The 18,949-nt window shown below is 35.6% G+C and overlaps 1 protein-coding gene across 1 annotated transcript in view; it reads right to left on the reverse strand.

The window, feature by feature from the left end:
* Window positions 1-827: 827 nt before the first annotated feature.
* Window positions 828-18,949, reverse strand: part of LOC126815372 (aminopeptidase N) — a 37,870-nt gene continuing 19,748 nt past the window's right edge. The window contains exons 7-21 of the mRNA XM_050540965.2: window positions 17,965-18,078; window positions 17,325-17,459; window positions 17,034-17,099; window positions 15,656-15,721; window positions 14,870-15,048; window positions 14,210-14,310; window positions 13,113-13,258; window positions 10,823-10,878; window positions 10,242-10,389; window positions 9,715-9,791; window positions 6,938-7,048; window positions 6,095-6,262; window positions 5,206-5,346; window positions 4,571-4,652; window positions 828-3,909 (exon numbers count right to left, since the gene is read on the reverse strand). Coding sequence (XP_050396922.1) covers window positions 3,760-3,909; window positions 4,571-4,652; window positions 5,206-5,346; window positions 6,095-6,262; window positions 6,938-7,048; window positions 9,715-9,791; window positions 10,242-10,389; window positions 10,823-10,878; window positions 13,113-13,258; window positions 14,210-14,310; window positions 14,870-15,048; window positions 15,656-15,721; window positions 17,034-17,099; window positions 17,325-17,459; window positions 17,965-18,078 — 1,740 coding nt within the window. The 3' untranslated portion in view covers window positions 828-3,759. The remainder of the gene's footprint in view (window positions 3,910-4,570; window positions 4,653-5,205; window positions 5,347-6,094; window positions 6,263-6,937; window positions 7,049-9,714; window positions 9,792-10,241; window positions 10,390-10,822; window positions 10,879-13,112; window positions 13,259-14,209; window positions 14,311-14,869; window positions 15,049-15,655; window positions 15,722-17,033; window positions 17,100-17,324; window positions 17,460-17,964; window positions 18,079-18,949) is intronic.

Consider the following 18,949-nt stretch of genomic DNA (forward strand, 5'->3'; position numbering starts at 1 on the left):
GTTGAAACTCCGAGAAAAAAAAATCCTATAATCGGAGAAAAAATGTAATAAAATAAACAAGGGTGAGTGTGGTGTGAACCTTGATTTATGACACCATTATAGGCCTACAATTTCAAAAGGTACAAAATATGCGAATGATCCGTTACTTACTTGTATATATACCTAAATGGGAATTTACCCCTTACGTACTTCACATAAGGCAGGTCTATGCACATATAATATATCGCTCTTCTGGTTGAACTGCTTTATCGCCAACCGTGTATTGGAGAATTTAGGCGTCTCTTCAATGCGACCCAAACCTTCTTTCCAGTAGACTAAGAACAGAATCTTAGTCTGAGGTTAAGAATATAGTAGTCTGAGGTTAAGAAATATAGTTATCTCACACATTATTGTCAGACGGGGCACGCCACTGGTTCAGTTACCTGCACAGTGGAATTCCTTTTGCGAGTTCAGAAGGTTTTTTATTTGAAAAAAGGCATTTTCATGTTGTATACTATCCGTTAATTATGCACAGAATGTGGCAAACATGATAAAGCAAGGTAAATATCTTTGTGATACCCCATTAAAGCAAATTGATTATTTTAGACACCTGATTGTCAGCTACCATCCAGATAGGACATATGACCTTGTTCATGCAAAACCACCAATAACAATCTCTGCTTTTAGCGGTACTATTTAGCCAATGGTTTCAAAAGCGACGCCAAGAACCATACATACCAGATTTAGTTTACCCTGGGCATACGTTTATGCCTGGAAATACTAGATCATGTGAGGAGTTCGTATAGCGAAAATATTGCACGGTTATATCAAAATTAATCATTTAATAATCGTAGTAAAAATCATTTATTAAAATCAGACAATATAAAACAAAGCATAGACAAATCTATAATAAACAATATATATACTCTAATATTATACCTTAATTAGACATCTATTTATATGAAATATATTTATTAAGATTACATCTTATACGTTTCGGTTTAATTTTGTATTGGCCTAGAATGAAGCTTAACGTTCGCTTGCAAATTAATAGTTAATAACTCTCTAATATACTCTTTCGTGTAGTTTATAGTTCAGATTTTATCAAGCAAAATAATAAGAACGAAAAATAGTGCCAGACAATTCGCTAAAGCAAGAATAAAATAATCGATATGAGGCTTTAAAATCGCGGCTTTTTTTAAATTCAAAGGACAATGATGAGAGTGTTTTTGGTTCTAGCCTTGCGTTGCCTTGGATAGGTTTATTTATGTTAAATTTTAATACGGCAGTGACGTCTTCTACAAATCGAGAGAACAATTCAATGAAACGACTATGTGTCGGAGGGTATACTTCTTATTAAATGATTAATCAAACAACACAACCTAAAGATATAAAAATCGATGAACAATGAATAAAAAAGCTATAAGATAAAACTCTCAAATGTTTTAAAGCTGTAGTAAATGTATGGACGTCGGTATCAACGGATGTGCATTAAAAAAACTGTTTTTAATTCAACAAATGATATGAATCATCATAATGATAAAAAAAAATAAAGCCGCTGGTAGTCATATATATTATTCGGAGAATAAGTTATCACTGTGCAATCCACGCTAAAGTGTACTTATATTCATATTATCATTTAACCATAGGTATATATTTCTATGATTTAACATAATATACTCAACAAAAGACGTATGGGACTCAATCGGATAAAACAGAAGTCCATCAACCGATAATAAACGTCACGCTGGCTTGATTGATCAATTGTCAATTCAACATAACATCTTGATAAATACTGCAAGGTATTGAACAGTTTGGGGACATATATTCCTGTTAGGGTTTCAACTTGCACAATGTTTTAGTTTACAAATAGATTAAACATCCTTCAAATGATGACCCGAGACATTTTTCTAATACAAACATATTGACAGTTATTGCTGGGACTTCATGGCCGAGAGAGACAAATTGTGTATCATATTTCCTTATTTTCGGTAAAGATGCATAGGGCACGATTTCATTCAAATTACTTTATTCTGAGCGCAATTTATCAGTGTTTGAAGTTTTGACAGGATTGGTTATTATCGTAGTTACGGTACTTGACAAATCTAGATCTGTGAAATTAAATTATTAAACGGCGTTCGTGATTCAATCCATTTAAATCTCGGCCATCATATGGCTAAGAGAGTTTATTTTATATGCTTGTCATGTGAACAAGTGTCTAAATAATAGTTTATAAAACTTTTGAAGCCAAAATAAACCCCGCTATATAAAGATTTAGCTATTACATAAAGCATCTGGGTGTACACTGTTTAGTTTTGGGTAGGGTGTTGACCATACATTTTTCTTTTAACTTGAAACTATAGTAGGCGGCCTATTTTGGACAAATATATAGAAGTAGCCAACATGTATTATTTTTTTAAAACAAAAAAACAAAAAAAACAGCGGCTGCCAGGCAAAATACGCCCAGATTTTGCAAGAGATGGATAGAAAACAAACTAAAAAAAAACCCCACGATTTTTCGTTTTTCGTACAATCAGGGGCCATAATCCCTGAAGTTATGGTCTGAAATGCACGAATATCAAAAGGGACTGAGATCTGTGGGATATACAGATATATCTTAAGTTTCATCAAAATCGGACAAAAATTGTGGAGTCCACAACCTTAGTATTACATACTAGTACACGATTTGCGTACAAGGAGCGGCCATTTTGTCGGGCAGTTTCGGTTCGATTTTCACCAAATTCGAACTTAACCTTCATTGATATGTAACTGTTTTTAAAATTGAATACAAAGTGTGATTTCTAGCGGGTCCATGAGCTAAAAATGCGATTTTTCAAACAATCAGGGGCCATAATCCTGAAAGTTACATTTGAATATGCGCGATTATCGAGAGGAACCAAGGTCTTTGTGATTTGAACATAAGTTTAACGTTTCATCAAAATCGGATCAAAATTGTGGCCTATAGATGGTCCACAAGGAGGGGCAGCCATTTTGTCCGACAGTTTTAGTTCTTTTTTTTTTTTTACGAAATTCAAACTCGAACGTCATTAGGATGTAACGGTGATAAACGGTTTTTAAATCGATAAAAATTGTGATCTCTAGAGGGACCACAATCTGAAAATGCGATTTTTCGTCCAATCAAGGGCCATAATTCAGGAAGTTACAATCCGATACACGCAAAAATAGAAAGGGGCCAAGATCTTTGGGTTATAAACATGAATTTCAAGATGAAAATTGTGACCTCTAGAGTGTCCACTAGCTAAAAACGTGATTTTTCGTACAATCAGGGGCCATATCAGATACATGCCAATATCGAAAGGAACCAAGATCTTTGGGGGATAGACCTATATTTCAAGTTTCGTTAAAATCGAATAAAAATTGTGATCTGTAGAGTGTCCACAAATTGTGGACGGGCGTCCGGACGGACGGACAGGGGCGACGGCATGATACGTCCACATGAAAATGTGGGCGTATAAAAACACGCAGAGATTAATAATCTATTCTTATAAAATTATTTGTATAACTACTCTATATTTTGTTCTGCAATTTCGGATATAGCACGTTTTCGTACAATTCAATTAAAAATTCGAAAACGGTTAAATGCATGATGAAAACCACAACCAACTTACGCCCTTAACATAAATTTGGTTTAAAGCATATTTATTTTTATATTTACAAATCTAATAACTATTATAAGTATTATGTTACACCCCAATTAAAATATTTGTTCAACAAAAAAGAAACCAATAAGGTAACATACAAAAAATGAAGATAACAGAATTACTCATATCCTAAACCAGCCAGCCACGTTTCTATGGTTTTTTCATGTTGATTTATCCATTTAATATTGGTCTTGGCTTTTTCCAAGGCTTGTGTAAAAGCTCTTTCTCCAGAACCGAAGTCGGATTGACTTTTTATAAATTCTTCGAGCTGCAAGAACAAATAAAAAAGTTTATAATATTATTATGTTAGAGATCACCGTAAAAGTATACAAAAATAGCCCTTTCTCCCGAATCGAAGTCGGTTTTGCTATTGCGCGAGAATTACATTTCATATACTTATTTTAACCATCATGTCATTGTAATACGCTATTATAATTATGGCATATGCAATGTGGGTGTTCTGCTTGTTAATTTGATATACATTTATATTTCGTCTGGTATCCGTGTATTTTGTCTGATCACTTTTTTTCTGAGATTATACCCAACACGTGTGTATTAACGGATTGAATTGAAATGGGGCTTAACGCCCTTCTTTTCTCCACCGACTTGGCTAATGAAGTTGGACTGCATACGCTATGCAGTGTCTTATAATGGAAATTTTGCCCGGATAGCGGCACTATTCTTATTTCGAAACCCACCTATCAAGAAAACTCCTTTAAATGCACGACAATGTGTACACGGGGCCTCGGTTTTCCGTCACCTCCAAACATCTAGATTTTCTTCGTTGCCAGACCTCCGGGAACCACGACGGAAAGAACCGAGGAACCCGAGACCTCTCGGTTAGCGAGCGAGTGCATTACTCACTAAGTCATGTCTCGCCTACTTAATAACATTGTTTTAAAATCATATATTTATTACATGACCATTACCTGTTGTAACTCAAACTGTGTGTTGAAGGCCTGGGTTACACGTCCTATCATATTGGAGAAGGCAAACAAAGACACTGCGAAACTGTCAAAAAAAAAAATTGCATCATAAACAAAAAATAAATAAAGGTAGGTTGCCAGAAAAAAAATTGCATCATAAACAAAAAATAAATAAAGGTAGGTTGCCAGGCAACGAAATACCCCCCCCCCCCCCCACACACACACACTCACTATAACTTTGTCGTCTGAGCTGTTTAACACTATTTGAATGGTTCAAAATTAAATTAACTTTTCTGCACCAATGAAGTATGCTATGGGTGACATTCGCGCTTCATAGGAATTCCAACCGTCAAGGGTTCTTTTACATGCACTTCAACGTTTTTTTTACTCATCCGGAACCGTCTGGTTAATGAGCAGCCAGGCAGCGTCATACTCACTGGGCCACCATGGCTCTTATCTTAAAAATTTTTGAAAAGTATAAATTTGGAAATGGCAACAGACCTAAAATGGCTGATAGGGTTCATTATTATATCTAATCCAAGAATTTCACAATAAAATTCTCAAATTTACATGAAAATAACTAATCTATATTATGTTATTAAATCTTTTAAAAAAAATAAAATAAATAAAGTACATACTCGTCTTTTATGGTAGTCCAGTGTTCTCTAACAAAGTCCCAAGTAAAAGAACGCGCGTAAGCATGAGTTGATACATATATAATCACACTCAATGTATCCTGTTTTCTTATATCTTCTTTTCTTATAGCTTTTAGTAAATATCTGGAAAATATTTAAACACATACTTTACATATTCTGTAATTAAAGATGGTCTGCAAATACCCTCTTTAGTACCAAGACAGAACAATACATCAAAAACTAAATACAGCTAAATGTAATATTTGGATAAAGAATTGACAGTTCTTGCTATAATAGTTTTAAAAATAGACAATGAAAAAAGAATATATTGAAAGTTTTAGTCAAAAAAATATATTGAAAGTTTTAGTCAAATTACTTTACTCTGGTCAAAGCTCTTGCTATAATAGTTCAAATATAGATAACGAAAAATGAATATATTGAAAATCCCAGTCAAATTATTTCATTCGGAGCGAAGTTATGAATGTTTGAAATTTTGTCAAGTGCCAATGCTACGATAATAACGAAGTCTTGAATTTCCATCTATAAGTTTAACGAAAATATAGCAGATATGATCTATTTCGCCCAATATCTCTGCCATTCGATGAGCTAGAGAGTTGATTATGGACCCCTCGTGTGAATACACGTCTAAATGATACTTTATAAACATTTGAAGAAGGAAATCAGACCTGAAATATGCAGATTTCGCTCTTACATAATGCATTTTTTAACAACTGCGTTAACTGAATTGCTGGTGAGCCCAATGATATCCTCTAGCGTTGGCCATACTACATTTTGTCTACAAGTATAATGGCGGGTGTAGTGTCACAGGAAGAGGACACATATTCTTCACAGAATGCCGAAAGCTTTTTTCTATGCTCGTACTCGTACCCACCTTCTCAATATCCACAGTTCTTGACTGCATGCCATACCCTGTAACAGTCTTACTTTCTCAGCAGCAACGTCCGCTGTTTTAAATTGTTCAAAGGCAAAATCCCATTCTGCAACACCACCATACTTAATGGCTGTGCAATAGACCTTGGTCTTTATTCCTGGATTAATTCTGTAAGCAGAGAGAAAAATATTCCATGAAGTTATGTCGCTTGTGTAATGCATAGCTGATTTATTCTTTTCTAAACTTTTGGGGCATTAAATCTGCAATTATTCCCTTAAATCATAAATGGTGTTGAGTTAAATTTCCGGTAATCCGTGCGAAAGCAATATGAATATATTGGACAATTTTGCATTTTACGAAAGCTAACATTGATTTTGACTCCCAGTAATAAGAGACTAAGACACGGTTGCATTACAGTAACATTTCCCCTTTCACAAGGCACTGAAAATAAAAGTACTCTTAAAGCACATAAATCATAGACCAAAATATTAGGATATAATCTATTTTTATTTAGCCGTTTGGTAAATATATGATTGAAATAGGGTATAATGTCCTGTTTTCTGCACCCACCGTACTAATAAACGGATATTTTGATAGAACAGAGTCATTTCCGCCCAGGTTTTATCGAATTCTCCTTGCTATGCCGCCCGACCTGTACAAGTGGTAGGGGAAAACCAGAGCAAAAAATTCCGAGGACTTTTTGGGCAAAGCCCGGAACTCCTGGGGTTGCTCATGGACCGTTATGTACTCGTAACTCATTTCATTCGACAATTGCACGAGTGACTTTATCCTTTCACGTATATGTAAATGTCAAATATAAGATATGTTACATTAAAAACTTACGGATTGTTACTGGGATTTTCCATCCATTGCTTAAATAATGACGTGGCATTACTAATACAAGCCGGTAAATCATAATCGCACGCTGTTGATACTACCAAAGATCTCACATAACTAAAAACATAAAACAAAACAAAACCCAAATTTAACGAAACATTAAAACGACACTCATCATAGTCTATCGGAACACAATTATAAACTTAAATTCCAATAGATCTATTTAAATGATAAATAAAATAAAACCAAGTACGAACAATCCAAAATTCGAAGTCCTAAAAAAAACGGTATGGGAAAATGGTGTAATCAGGAAATGGATTGTACGCCGTGTACAAAATACACGACGAACAGTAGTAACAGGTCTCCGGCAGAGTAAGCTTACTCTGCCCAAGGCCACACCCGCAATAGCTGCATCCAAACAGCTTGGCAAAATAACGTAATTGGCCAATGGACTTTCCGTATGCAAAATGCACATGATGAACAGTGTTAACAGATGTAGTACTAGTAGACATAATCAGGAAGATAGTATACACGTCAATTAAATATATAGCCGAAAGAGATATGCTATATTTACTAATCAAATCAATATGACGGCCATAAAACCTTTTAAAGGCTTCTGTAAGTTTAGTGGGGAAGTATCCCTGTAGATGACAAATGTCTCGATCTACTTAAAAAATAAGAATAAACGGAACAGGCTCTTGCGTATCGAACTAGCAGAGATACATACACTCCGTAAGCTGGTGATATCGGAATGTTACTACTAATAAATGGACAGATGATAATCGGAAAGTCAAAGCCTTCACGTTTATAGTACAATTTAACACTCAGTTTATGGCAATTGTCAAACTCGAGACACAGATGCAAGTAGGAAGCGTAATTTTCACTGTCAGTAGTATTTTTAATTTCGAGCTCATCAGGATATATAAATTCTACATAATCACTAAATTTAGAATTATTCAGTGATAGAACATCACCGATATATCGATAAGAGAAATTAAAACGTCTGACTTATCGTTTTTTTGTTTTTACGAGTGCCTATATATAATCGGCTTCGTAAGAATACAGAAACAAATCAGCACGTAAAGGTGCACAGTTGGTACCCAGGATACCTACCACTTACTGATATATTTCCCCTCCAAATTCAACAAAGATATTACCAATTAAGAAGTCCAACACCTGAATGTTTTTTCTTTCTTTTAAATGTCTTGATTGTGTATATTTGCAGACCATGCTACACCAGCAAGAGTACATTAAAACTCTATGTTTAATGTTTATTAGATCAACGTTTAGACTGAGGAAAGATTAGTCCAATCTGCCAGCAGGTCTAATCTTCCATATGAATCCAGCCTTGTCGAGATCGGAGCCATGGTGGCAAAGCTGACCAGATTGTTCAAGCACGCCATCTCTCCTATGGTCTCCTATCCAGCATTAGTGTGAATTGAAAGGGACGACAACTCTGTTTAGGAGATTGATTAGCGATACCCTTAGCGACGCCTTTATATATGGAGTCTATATGGTCATTAATACTACCCTGGACACTGCTACCTAAAAGGCACACTTCCGACTACAACCAAGGACATGGAAACGTTTAAGTCTCTTAATGGCCTCCGTCTCTAACCACGAAACACCCTTGGTGGAAACGAACGTTAAGCCCCACTGACTGGCTGACTGACTGACTTACGTTTAGATATCAATTTGTGATGGATATGGTGGGAGTTTACATTAGTTATAATGTCGGGTGTCGTGCACGAGGCAAAGTTCACGTACTCCCGATACTATTTTGTTATTAGAACGGCTGTTACACCTACATGTCATTTGTATATGTGGGCTTCGAATTAGATATCAATTTGTGATGGATATGGTGGGAGTTTACATTAGTTATAATGTCGGGTGTCGTGCACGAGGCAAAGTTCACGTACTCCCGATACTATTTTGTTATTAGAACGGCTGTTACACATACATGTCATTTTGTATATGTGGGCTTCGAATTTGATTGGCGTGTTGGGGACAAGTATACGATTAAATTTCCAAAGATTTGGGTTTTAATTCGGTGGTTTCCTGTGTCTACAGTGGAACACAAAACGATCAAATCTCAAATCTGGCTTTAGTTTACATGTAAATTCTTTTAAAGAGAACAGAGGGTCATCTGACAAAATAAATCAACAACACATGCAATTAATTGAAATCGACAATTTTATTGTGATGACTCAGATTATGACTGTGCTATATATGTATGGTTGGATTCATTATCGATCATTGCTTGATCAAAATACATATAAGAGTATTGAAACGTTGTATGCAATGAAATAAGGCGTAGTAAATCCACATGGTTGTGTCATTATGAAATGAAATGAAATGGAGTTTAACGTCCTACTGTTCTGCTCCTAACCTGGGCTAATGAAGACGGGCATACGCCATACAGTGTGCTATGAGGGAAATTTTGCCCGGACAGCGGCACTACGGCCTACTCTTATATCGAATTCCAACTACCAAGGGATCTTTTACGTGCACGCCAATGTGTACACGGGACCTCGGTTTTTCGTCCCATCCGAACGACTAGACAGCTTTCCTTGTCAGTCCCTCCGTCCTGCATCACTGACAAGGGAGAACCACGCCGGAAAATCTGGATGAACTTTCTCGGCCAATGCAGGGATCGAACAACCGACCTCCAGGCTAGCGAGCTAGCGTCTTACCCACTTAGCCACGTGATCCCCGTGTCATTATGAATGTTATGAGACTACTTCTAAATGTACTCATGGATATTATTAATAAAAATAACTTACGAATCCAGATGTGAGGCTCCAGTATTATTCATTGTCCATAGATCAAATGGCTCTTGTATTCTACTTAACATAAATTTCTGAAATACATGTAATCAAATTTCTTTCTTAATTCTTAAAACTACAACATCCCTGAGAGGCACACGTTTTAAATTTACGAGTGGTACGAATGTTTTAATTTATCGATAGCTCGTGGGTCAGTCCTTGTATTTTCGATTAGTAAAATATTTTGAATATGGTATTAATCAGAATTAATTATATTCATATTCTTGGTTGGAGTGGTAGTGTCTCTTTAATTCAAGGATCATCAAAAGTCGACTTTGATTATGAGTCAATAGTGTCCGATCGTCAGCTTAGGTTGAGTGTTTTTTTAAAACCTTGGTTTACGTTCGCAGTGATAATCCTTATTACGTAAGAGCGTTTGCCCTTGATTTATCTACGGCGGTAATCGTAAGCATTTCTGTAAAGTGGATTGGACTACCAGTACCTAATCCTTTGTTTAGTTTATGTTTATATATATCTTATCATACCTTCCATGCTCCATATACTGGCGATTTAGATAACATTCTTTCAACAAAAGCAATCTGTATTCTTGCTGCTTCTCTGGGCACATAGTCTTCTTCTTTATTTAGATATTCTAAAGTTTTTAGCGCAATCGTCATTTCAAGATCTCCAGAGCTGAAAATTGCAAAACTGATTTATGGAATATGTTACAATACATCATAATCTCTTAAATAAACCCTGGGTAGTAGTCTATAAGGTCATGTATAATCACAGCGAATACCTGCTGCTAGTCGGTGGATTAAAACATTAAAACAATTCCACCCTTTTTGTTATATAGTACATATGGACCAGGAACCGAGCAAAACGTCATCGCATCCATCTTGGAGGAGAGTCAAGTTTCATGTCGATTGTATTAGGCTTTTTCAAAGAACGTTGCCACTAAGAAGATGAAGAAGAATAACAAGAACAAGAAGATGGGTAACGCTTGTGTAATTATTAACTAGAAACAGACTGTAGTGTCGTATAATTTAAAAATGTCAATCGGAAAGAATAGAAATTCATTACCACTAATACTACAAAACTACCCGTAACGCATAATAATACTTACGTGACCAAGTTCCAAGCGTCATTTATAATCTGTGCTCTGTTTATCGCCGTAATTACCTGCAATATTTAGTTTGAAATTACAACGAATGCTTATAAATTAGAGCAATTTATTGTCTATTATAGTAATGCAGCATTATACGCTCACATTTTTATGTGGGAGCATACTTGTCGTCACCATGCCCCTCGTTTAGTTTGCCCATCTAGTCAGTGTTTTTATAATTTATTTTAAATGTGCTGAGATTATCTGGTTCAAATATAGCCTCGAATTTAATGTGGAGTTACTGCTCTTGTCACCTTAACCCTTTTTTATTCTTTTTTTTAAAATTCAACTGCGATCATTTACAAGCATAATAATGTACATATATATATATGCACAGCCAAAGTACATTCATAGACATGGGTCCATCAATAACGGTGCAATCAATAGCAATATTCTAATATTAAAAGAGTAATGTATATTCATAGTAAATCATCCATCACACAATGTATTCGAATCCAGTAAATATCGCAGGCTAGCGATTACATCAAGGGTTGATTATGATCTGGATAAGTTAATTAATGTCTAATTAATAATTTAGATAACATTTCTGGCCTAATGAAAGACCTTGCATAATGTATGTTTAATGGTTTTGCATAGTTTGGCTTCCCACAATATTTCATTGCTCAATTCTCCTCTATTATTTTCTGTTAATAGAGTATATACATGTTTGCAACCCTTTTGTTTACTGAAGACAAATTCTAGTGGTTTAGGTTTGATTGGTTGGGGTAGAGGAGAAAACGTTGGGATAATAGGTTTAATTTCCGCTCTTTTGGAATTGCTAGTTGGAGTGCTTCATATTGGAAGGATGTCACTTTCAATTTATATAACAATTTGGGTTTCTCAAATATTTTAAACTTTCCGTTTTCCTCTAAAATAACACATATATTTCTAACCCCATCATTATACCAATCTTTTAAAATATAATTTTATATCAATCAACATTAAACCATAAGGGCTGCAAAGCAATTTGTGTACATTTTCCATTATAGATTTTGTTAACTTCTGAAAACATAGTCTGCCCAGGTTTTCAGGACGTCCTTCCAAAACGGGGCCATTCTCATCCAACTGCAAATATATTGTATGGTACTTTTCTTCAAGCCGCAGTCAAGGAATGTAAACCTGGGAATTGACTCTTCCTTATGGATTAGCATTTTAAACCATGTTAATTTTAACGCTTTGGTAATGGATTTTCCATTAGCAGAGAGGATGTCAGTTTTGGATCAACCTGGTGTAAGTATTCGTTGACGAGGGCGACTAATCTGCCAAAGATATCTTGCTCGAGGTCCTAATTGTATCTGGCATTTTGATTCCTATGCCAAGTCAAATCCGCTCACACCCTGCAGGGACCGAACCCTGAACTACAATCTTGACGTAGCTGGCTAGCTAAAGCTTGAAACGCGACAACCCCTCCCACATCCCGATTACTTACTCCTTAACATGGAGGGAGTAGATATAATGAGAAATATTTAGTGGTGGTGTTGAGCATGGGATGGAGCGTGGGGTGGGTTGGATGGGTATCCGCTCCGTCAATGCAGCTTTGGATGGTCTGTAAAAACGAACAAATTACTATCTGTGTTCTGCAAGTTTATCATTAAATAATGCACAAAATTATACAGCTTAAAGCATCGGCTGAGGCGCGTGTTCGATTGTATTATCTCGAGCGCCGCTCGAATTAGTATCTTAGTAGTATCATCTGCGTATTGAGATATTTTATATTCTTGATTAAAGATTGTTATTTCCTTAATTTGTTTTATGTCTGATCATAGCCCCGAGGATTTCCGCACATAACCTTGTAAACGCATGTGTTATACCGGTCAGAGTTTTTATATATTTTATTTTAAACTTGCCTGGCAAGTCAACTCGGAATCAAGTTTCAAATTTTATGTGGAGTTATTGATCTTGTAAAACGCTTTAGAGTTCAAAGTTCTGGAAATCTTCGTTCTAAAACGTTTGTTAGAATTGTATGGCCAGTCTAAAATTGTCGATTTTATGAGAAGTTATTGCTCCTGTCGTCTTTGTTTAGAAACCTGCTGTAAATGTTTGGATAAGAAAGAACGCTTTCGAAATCCAGATTAATTCCTGACCCTGGCATATACCAAGTGCGTTTTTGAGCCATTCATCAAAATCCATAGGTGATTACAGATGATAATTATTTGAAACACTTTATGGCTTTGTAAAAAAAAAAAATGTAAGATTATTTATAATAACCCAAACAACGCAGTGGGAAATCCTGATAACTATGACTATATACCTTATGGTCTGTGTTTAGCTGATTAATTAGTGCTAACCAGTTAGAATTTTCATAATTAACTCTATAAAAACCATACTGCTGGACATTACCAATAATCCAACCATCAGCATCTGTTGTTAGTGGTAGTCCTTCACCCATCATAGTCACTGTAAACGAAATTGATAATCAAAATATATTCAAAACAAGCGGTTGCCATGCAAGATCCCAACAGTGAAAACAAATAGGGCTCATCCTTTCATTGTCTCAATGCTTCACATAGAATTTGAATTAAAAAAAAAATGATTCAAGATTTATATTATAATTTAGTCTGTCATAACACAGGATTGACAACCCAGGCTGTATTAAATAAGAAGTTGCATTTTGCTGTGCACCAATATCTAACACATTCAAGATCTTTTCTCGCAGAATCAGGAGTTATAATCCATGAAGGGTCCACCAGCTAAAACGCGATTTTTCGTACAATCATGGACCATAATCCACGACGTTACAGTCCGACACATCCCGTATCGACAGGAATCGAGATCTTTAGGATATAAACCTATATTTCAAGTTTCCCCTAAATCGAATAAAACTGCTGACATGTTGAGGGTCCACAAAAACAATGTGAACGGACACACTGATGGAAGGACCGACGGACCAACGGATACACGGACGCATGAAAAAGTGGGTGTATAAAAATACAAAATAGATTGAGTGCTATACATGTAATACACGTTTGTCGAATGTAATTTCAATCATTAATCTGGCAACTCGCCCTTATTTGTTCCTGAGGAGTCGAACAAATCTTTTTACGTACTCCGGAAAATAATGTTATATGGCATTCGTTGTCTTTTATTGCCTCGGAAGAAATCTCATAACAAAATGCGCTTTTCGTGTCATATGGACCATTTTCTTTCCGCTTGAGAACAAACACAAAGCCATACGAGAAAACTTTTATCTGCTTTCATTTTCATATGTAATGAAATAAAACATATTTTATTTAGTCTCTGTGTGTATGAAATGGATTATAATCGCATAATAAAACAGTACACTAACGCGGCCATTCACGGCAAAGATCAATTCTCAAACCCGTTAATTGTCTGTGTAAAAATACTTACTGACAGATTTCGTTTTCCTTATCCATTTTACGTCAGCATCTGATTTATTAAAGTGCCTATCGACGCTTGTTGTGTAAGTAAAAGGAATTTCCCATTTATAACTGAAAATAAAGCAGAGAAGACAAAGTTAACAAAGCACAGACGTATTCATAAAGTCAATATCTACTGTGGCATTATGAGGTAAAACACATTGGTTACTTGTTTAAACCTCTTGGACGAAACCACCAAAATCTAAAAAAAAACGATCATGCATAGTAATTAACGAATGGTTGGAATGAGGGGTGGGCAATTAGCTAGATCTGCTAACATGTCATGTTCATTATGCGTTGAATTTTAAAGTCTTCACTCTTGCTGTGATTCAAAACAATACAGTATAATATGATTGATTTAATTTAGCACGATAATTTTGTACAAGTGTAGCCCATGTTAGGTGCAGAAGCGTAGGACGTTAAACCCCATTTCATTTCATTTCATTTGTACAAGTGTCCTTAGATTAAGATCATGAATATAAGTGACCAAATGGCACCCACAGCCTGACGAAAGACGTGAAATTTCCATTGTTTAAATAATGGACTATATTATTTAAGAACAAATTAGCAATATTCAAAAGCCATTTTGTTTGCGCTCTTTATTCCCTTACAAATACTATCTAAATCTTACCCAAATTCTGACGTGTATTTCATAGGATCTACAGCAGATGGATCTCGAAGGTAACGTTGCTGAGTAAGACTTAGGTTGTCACCTTCTCGTGTTATGGTAACAGTAGGATAGTTCATCTGTAACGTCCACGTATCCATTATACTCTTAACATCTATACTTTTACCTTCTGATTGAGCTTGCTGAAATTACAATATATATAACCCATCGTAGTTGTCAAAACAGCACAATGGTTGGTCCCTCAACGGGATTTATTAAAAATACGATAACAAATTAGATATACCATAACAATTTCAACTGATAGAGAAGCGGTTTCATTATTATGAACAATAAGAAACTTTAGGCCCGCCTTCAATGAACGCCTTTCCGCCGGCGAAAGATTTGATATAATGGGGCCGTTTCCATATAGGGACTTTTTCGCTGGCATTTTTCTTCCACTTAGTTAATCAACCGCTTTTGTTTCTAAAAATTCAGCTTGCAAATGGGACATTTGTGTGTTTGCGTTCTGGCGTACAAACGTGGGTTCTCTTCCACTACGATAATTAACCGCTCTTGTTTCTAAAAAATCAGCTTGCACATGGCAGATGTTTTGAACATGGTGTTATTAAAACAAAAGGCGGCGACTTAACGTTAACAACCTCACTTTAAATGCGTACATGGAAAGCGAACCCTAGGCATAATACATAGCCTCAACTTAATATTATTTTTGGAAAAGATTTTCTAAGTTACAAGCTCCTGTGATAATTAAGAGTAATATACATTGTAAAAATCAGAAATCTATATATTTACGTCTGTCAGAGCTTGCCATAGATCATCATGGAAAGCTGCGCCATATTCCTTTCGCTTTAAATATTTCTGAAATAAAAATTATAGAAACTATTTTACAACCGTGGGCCTATGTCAAATGTACTATATTTTGAAGCCGGTGGGCTCGTAGTAGAATTACGTTCAAGCAGTTGAACTTTCTTAATTTCATCTCTTTTTTTTGGTAGGGGGTGGGGTCAGGCTTTCTTCATGTATTGAATTTGTCCTATTACAAATGGAATAATACAATTAAACCCGCCTTATTAAAATTAGATAAACATCTTGTTTGGCTTTGATTTCTGAAACTTGCACCGCACCCTTAAAGTAGCTAAGTCTCTAACTCAATAACATCCAAAGTCTTCGACATTGAAAACACCAATTATTTGTCAATTTAAATCAACATTGATGTTGTGATCTTACCGGGAAACGATGGGCTTCTGATATCCAATATTTAAGACAAAATAAACATTTTACCATTGGTACACGAATCGTGTACCATAATGCGTTCCAGAGCCATTGGTAACAAGCGACTTCGAAGAACGAGGCTAGACACATTCCACAGGTCATGTCAAACGGTGACATCATATTCTTATCGAAAGAGCATGCGCATAAATACTCTCGATGTAGACTGGAATAACCAGACTTCTGGCGTATTTCGCCGAACATAACTGATATGAAATTTGAGTACAACGAAAACGATTGAATGTAAATCAGTTTATATACATTCATATTACATTATTATATGCGTTGCGACCCATTTGTGTTAATTTCTAGGTCAAAATATTAACGATTTAGCTCCTTTAAGTTGATACAACCTTCGTCGTTTTCCGACTGATCTTTTCTGTCGCGTATGAAAGCCTTGATGCCCATTCGTGGTCATTTATCAAATTTTATCCAAGCATGCACTACTACACATAGTTTAACCAAGCTTTCTGGAAACCTGCATAGTTTAACCAAGTTTTTTGGGAACCTGCAATCTAGTTAACGGAATTCTGTTATGGCCAACTTATTGTGGATGACGAATTGGCTGGTGCGTCTGCCAGGACTGAGTGGAAAAGTGTGTACACATTAAATTATATAAAACGGAACGAATTGGTAATTTTCATTCAAATCCGATATTTTATTTAAATTTTGAGGACAGGCTCTACTCCATCAGATTTTCATTACAGAAGTCGGTTGTTCAACAATAAATTGGTTATGTATCAACATGGCCTCAATAGATATAACATCTAAACTCCTCTCGCTCGAGATCCAAATTGCCAAACGAATCAACGCATCAAAGTTAGTTAAACCAACGCTTATAGTTTCCACGAAAATTAAAATGGTATTGTCAATCAGGGCCGTATTTTATTTCAATACTTACCGTTAATCCTAAACGGAATGTATCCTCCCCGAGAAAAAATCTCATCATCCGTATAATAGAAGCTCCCTGCAAAAAAAGATATGTATCTGTTGTTAAATGATTAGAATTCAAATATTAACTAAACCAACAGAGATTCGTTAAATTAAACGATATTAGAAAATATAACAAACAGTAGTGATTACTGAATCTAATATTTAAGTAAATTTACCGTATCTAGACAATTAATGATTGTTTATATCTGGGGACATCGTGAAAACCAAAATTGCATGTATGCATAAATACTAATGATACCTTAGCATATGACACTCTATCAAATATTTCATTGATTTCATCGGGATGACCGACGGGTACATAAACCGGATGTGACGTAGTTAAACCGTCAAAATCAAAGACGTCCTGCAAATCTTCAACAACAAACTGTTCAAACTGAAAATAAAACACCCCAAAAAGAGTTCTGTTAATGATAACATGTAACAGGCAATTTCACTTTTGTCTGGATTTTGATGCTGTACACGGGGGCCTTTCTTAGAAAGCAAAGGATATGCAATGTTTATTATATTAGTATTATTCTGCACAGTAGCGTAATTAGAACAAGGCGAGGGGGTTGTTTATTTGTTGTTTTTTTTAACAGGTTAAGTATGTTTGATTTTTATTGTTTTGTTAATTACCCTTGCGTGTGTGTATTTGGGGGGAGGGGCACAAAACCTAGCTACGCCATTGAGTCTGCAATGACATCCGATTGGAAAGAAGAATAGATGAAAAACGCAATTTTAACCTCCTCTTACTTCGAAACTAAGTGTCAGAAATCTCATGTATTTGAGCATAGCTTAAAGTAAACCATACGATTAATCATCTGAATCAAGAGGTAAGAGTTTTGAATCATTAAAACATTGCCACATCAAAATATTAATAATTTCTGATATAAACCTACCATCTTCCAGTCCGGGTGACAAAAGTCAACCCCCATATATTCTACAAAACTAGCAAATCCTTCATTTAGCCACAAGTCATCCCACCATGACGGTGTGACTAAATTACCAAACCACTGAAAGACAAAACATCACAGATAAAAACAGACAAAACATAATCATGTTCAATCAAACGTTCCCCAACCAAAAGAATATTGGTTCAAAATAAATTGATTTATAGCGAATAAATCCTTGTAGACTATAAAATTCTAGCTATTTAAAGTTGAAACAACTTTCTGTTTATTTCCAACTTTCATCTAACGTATTATTTATTCAGTTTTAATTTATACAAAGACGCTGAGTTTGTTAAATAAACAACTCGGTTTATTATATATACATACAGAATTTCAAACTGGTCAGTCTTTAAAATGAAATGAAATAGCGTTTAACGTCCTACTGTTCTACTCCGACTGGGCTAATGAAAACAGGCATACGCCATACATTGTGTTATACAGCCTATCTAATTCCAACTGCTAAGGGATCTTTAAAGTGCACACCAATGTGTATACAGGACCTCGGTCTTTCATCCCATCCGAATAAACTTGTCAGGCCCTCCGTCCTGTACCACTCACAAGGGGAAACAACGCTGGAAAATCTTGATGAACTTTCTCGGTCAACACTGGGATCGAACCCGCGATCTCCAGGCCAGCGAGCCATGCAGTGAGCCAGCGTCTTATTCATTTAGCCACCGTGGCTCCGAGACCAGGCTCTAAGTCGTCAAATACGGTGATTATATTTAGATGACCTGTTTAAAGGTATATTACGCCTTTTGTAAGTCTAATTTATGACTTCAGTGTTATGTAAATTATTATTTAGACATTTATTAACATAACAAGCCCATAATCAACTCTTTGGGACATCGGCTGGCGAGGTATTAAGTGTGTCATTTAATAATTTAACGTTAAAATGGATAATCGAGACTTCGTTTTAGCTGTAAGAATAATTTTA

The sequence above is a fragment of the Patella vulgata genome, chromosome 3 (assembly GCF_932274485.2).
Source record: "Patella vulgata chromosome 3, xgPatVulg1.2, whole genome shotgun sequence".
NCBI classification, from domain to species: domain Eukaryota; kingdom Metazoa; phylum Mollusca; class Gastropoda; family Patellidae; genus Patella; species Patella vulgata.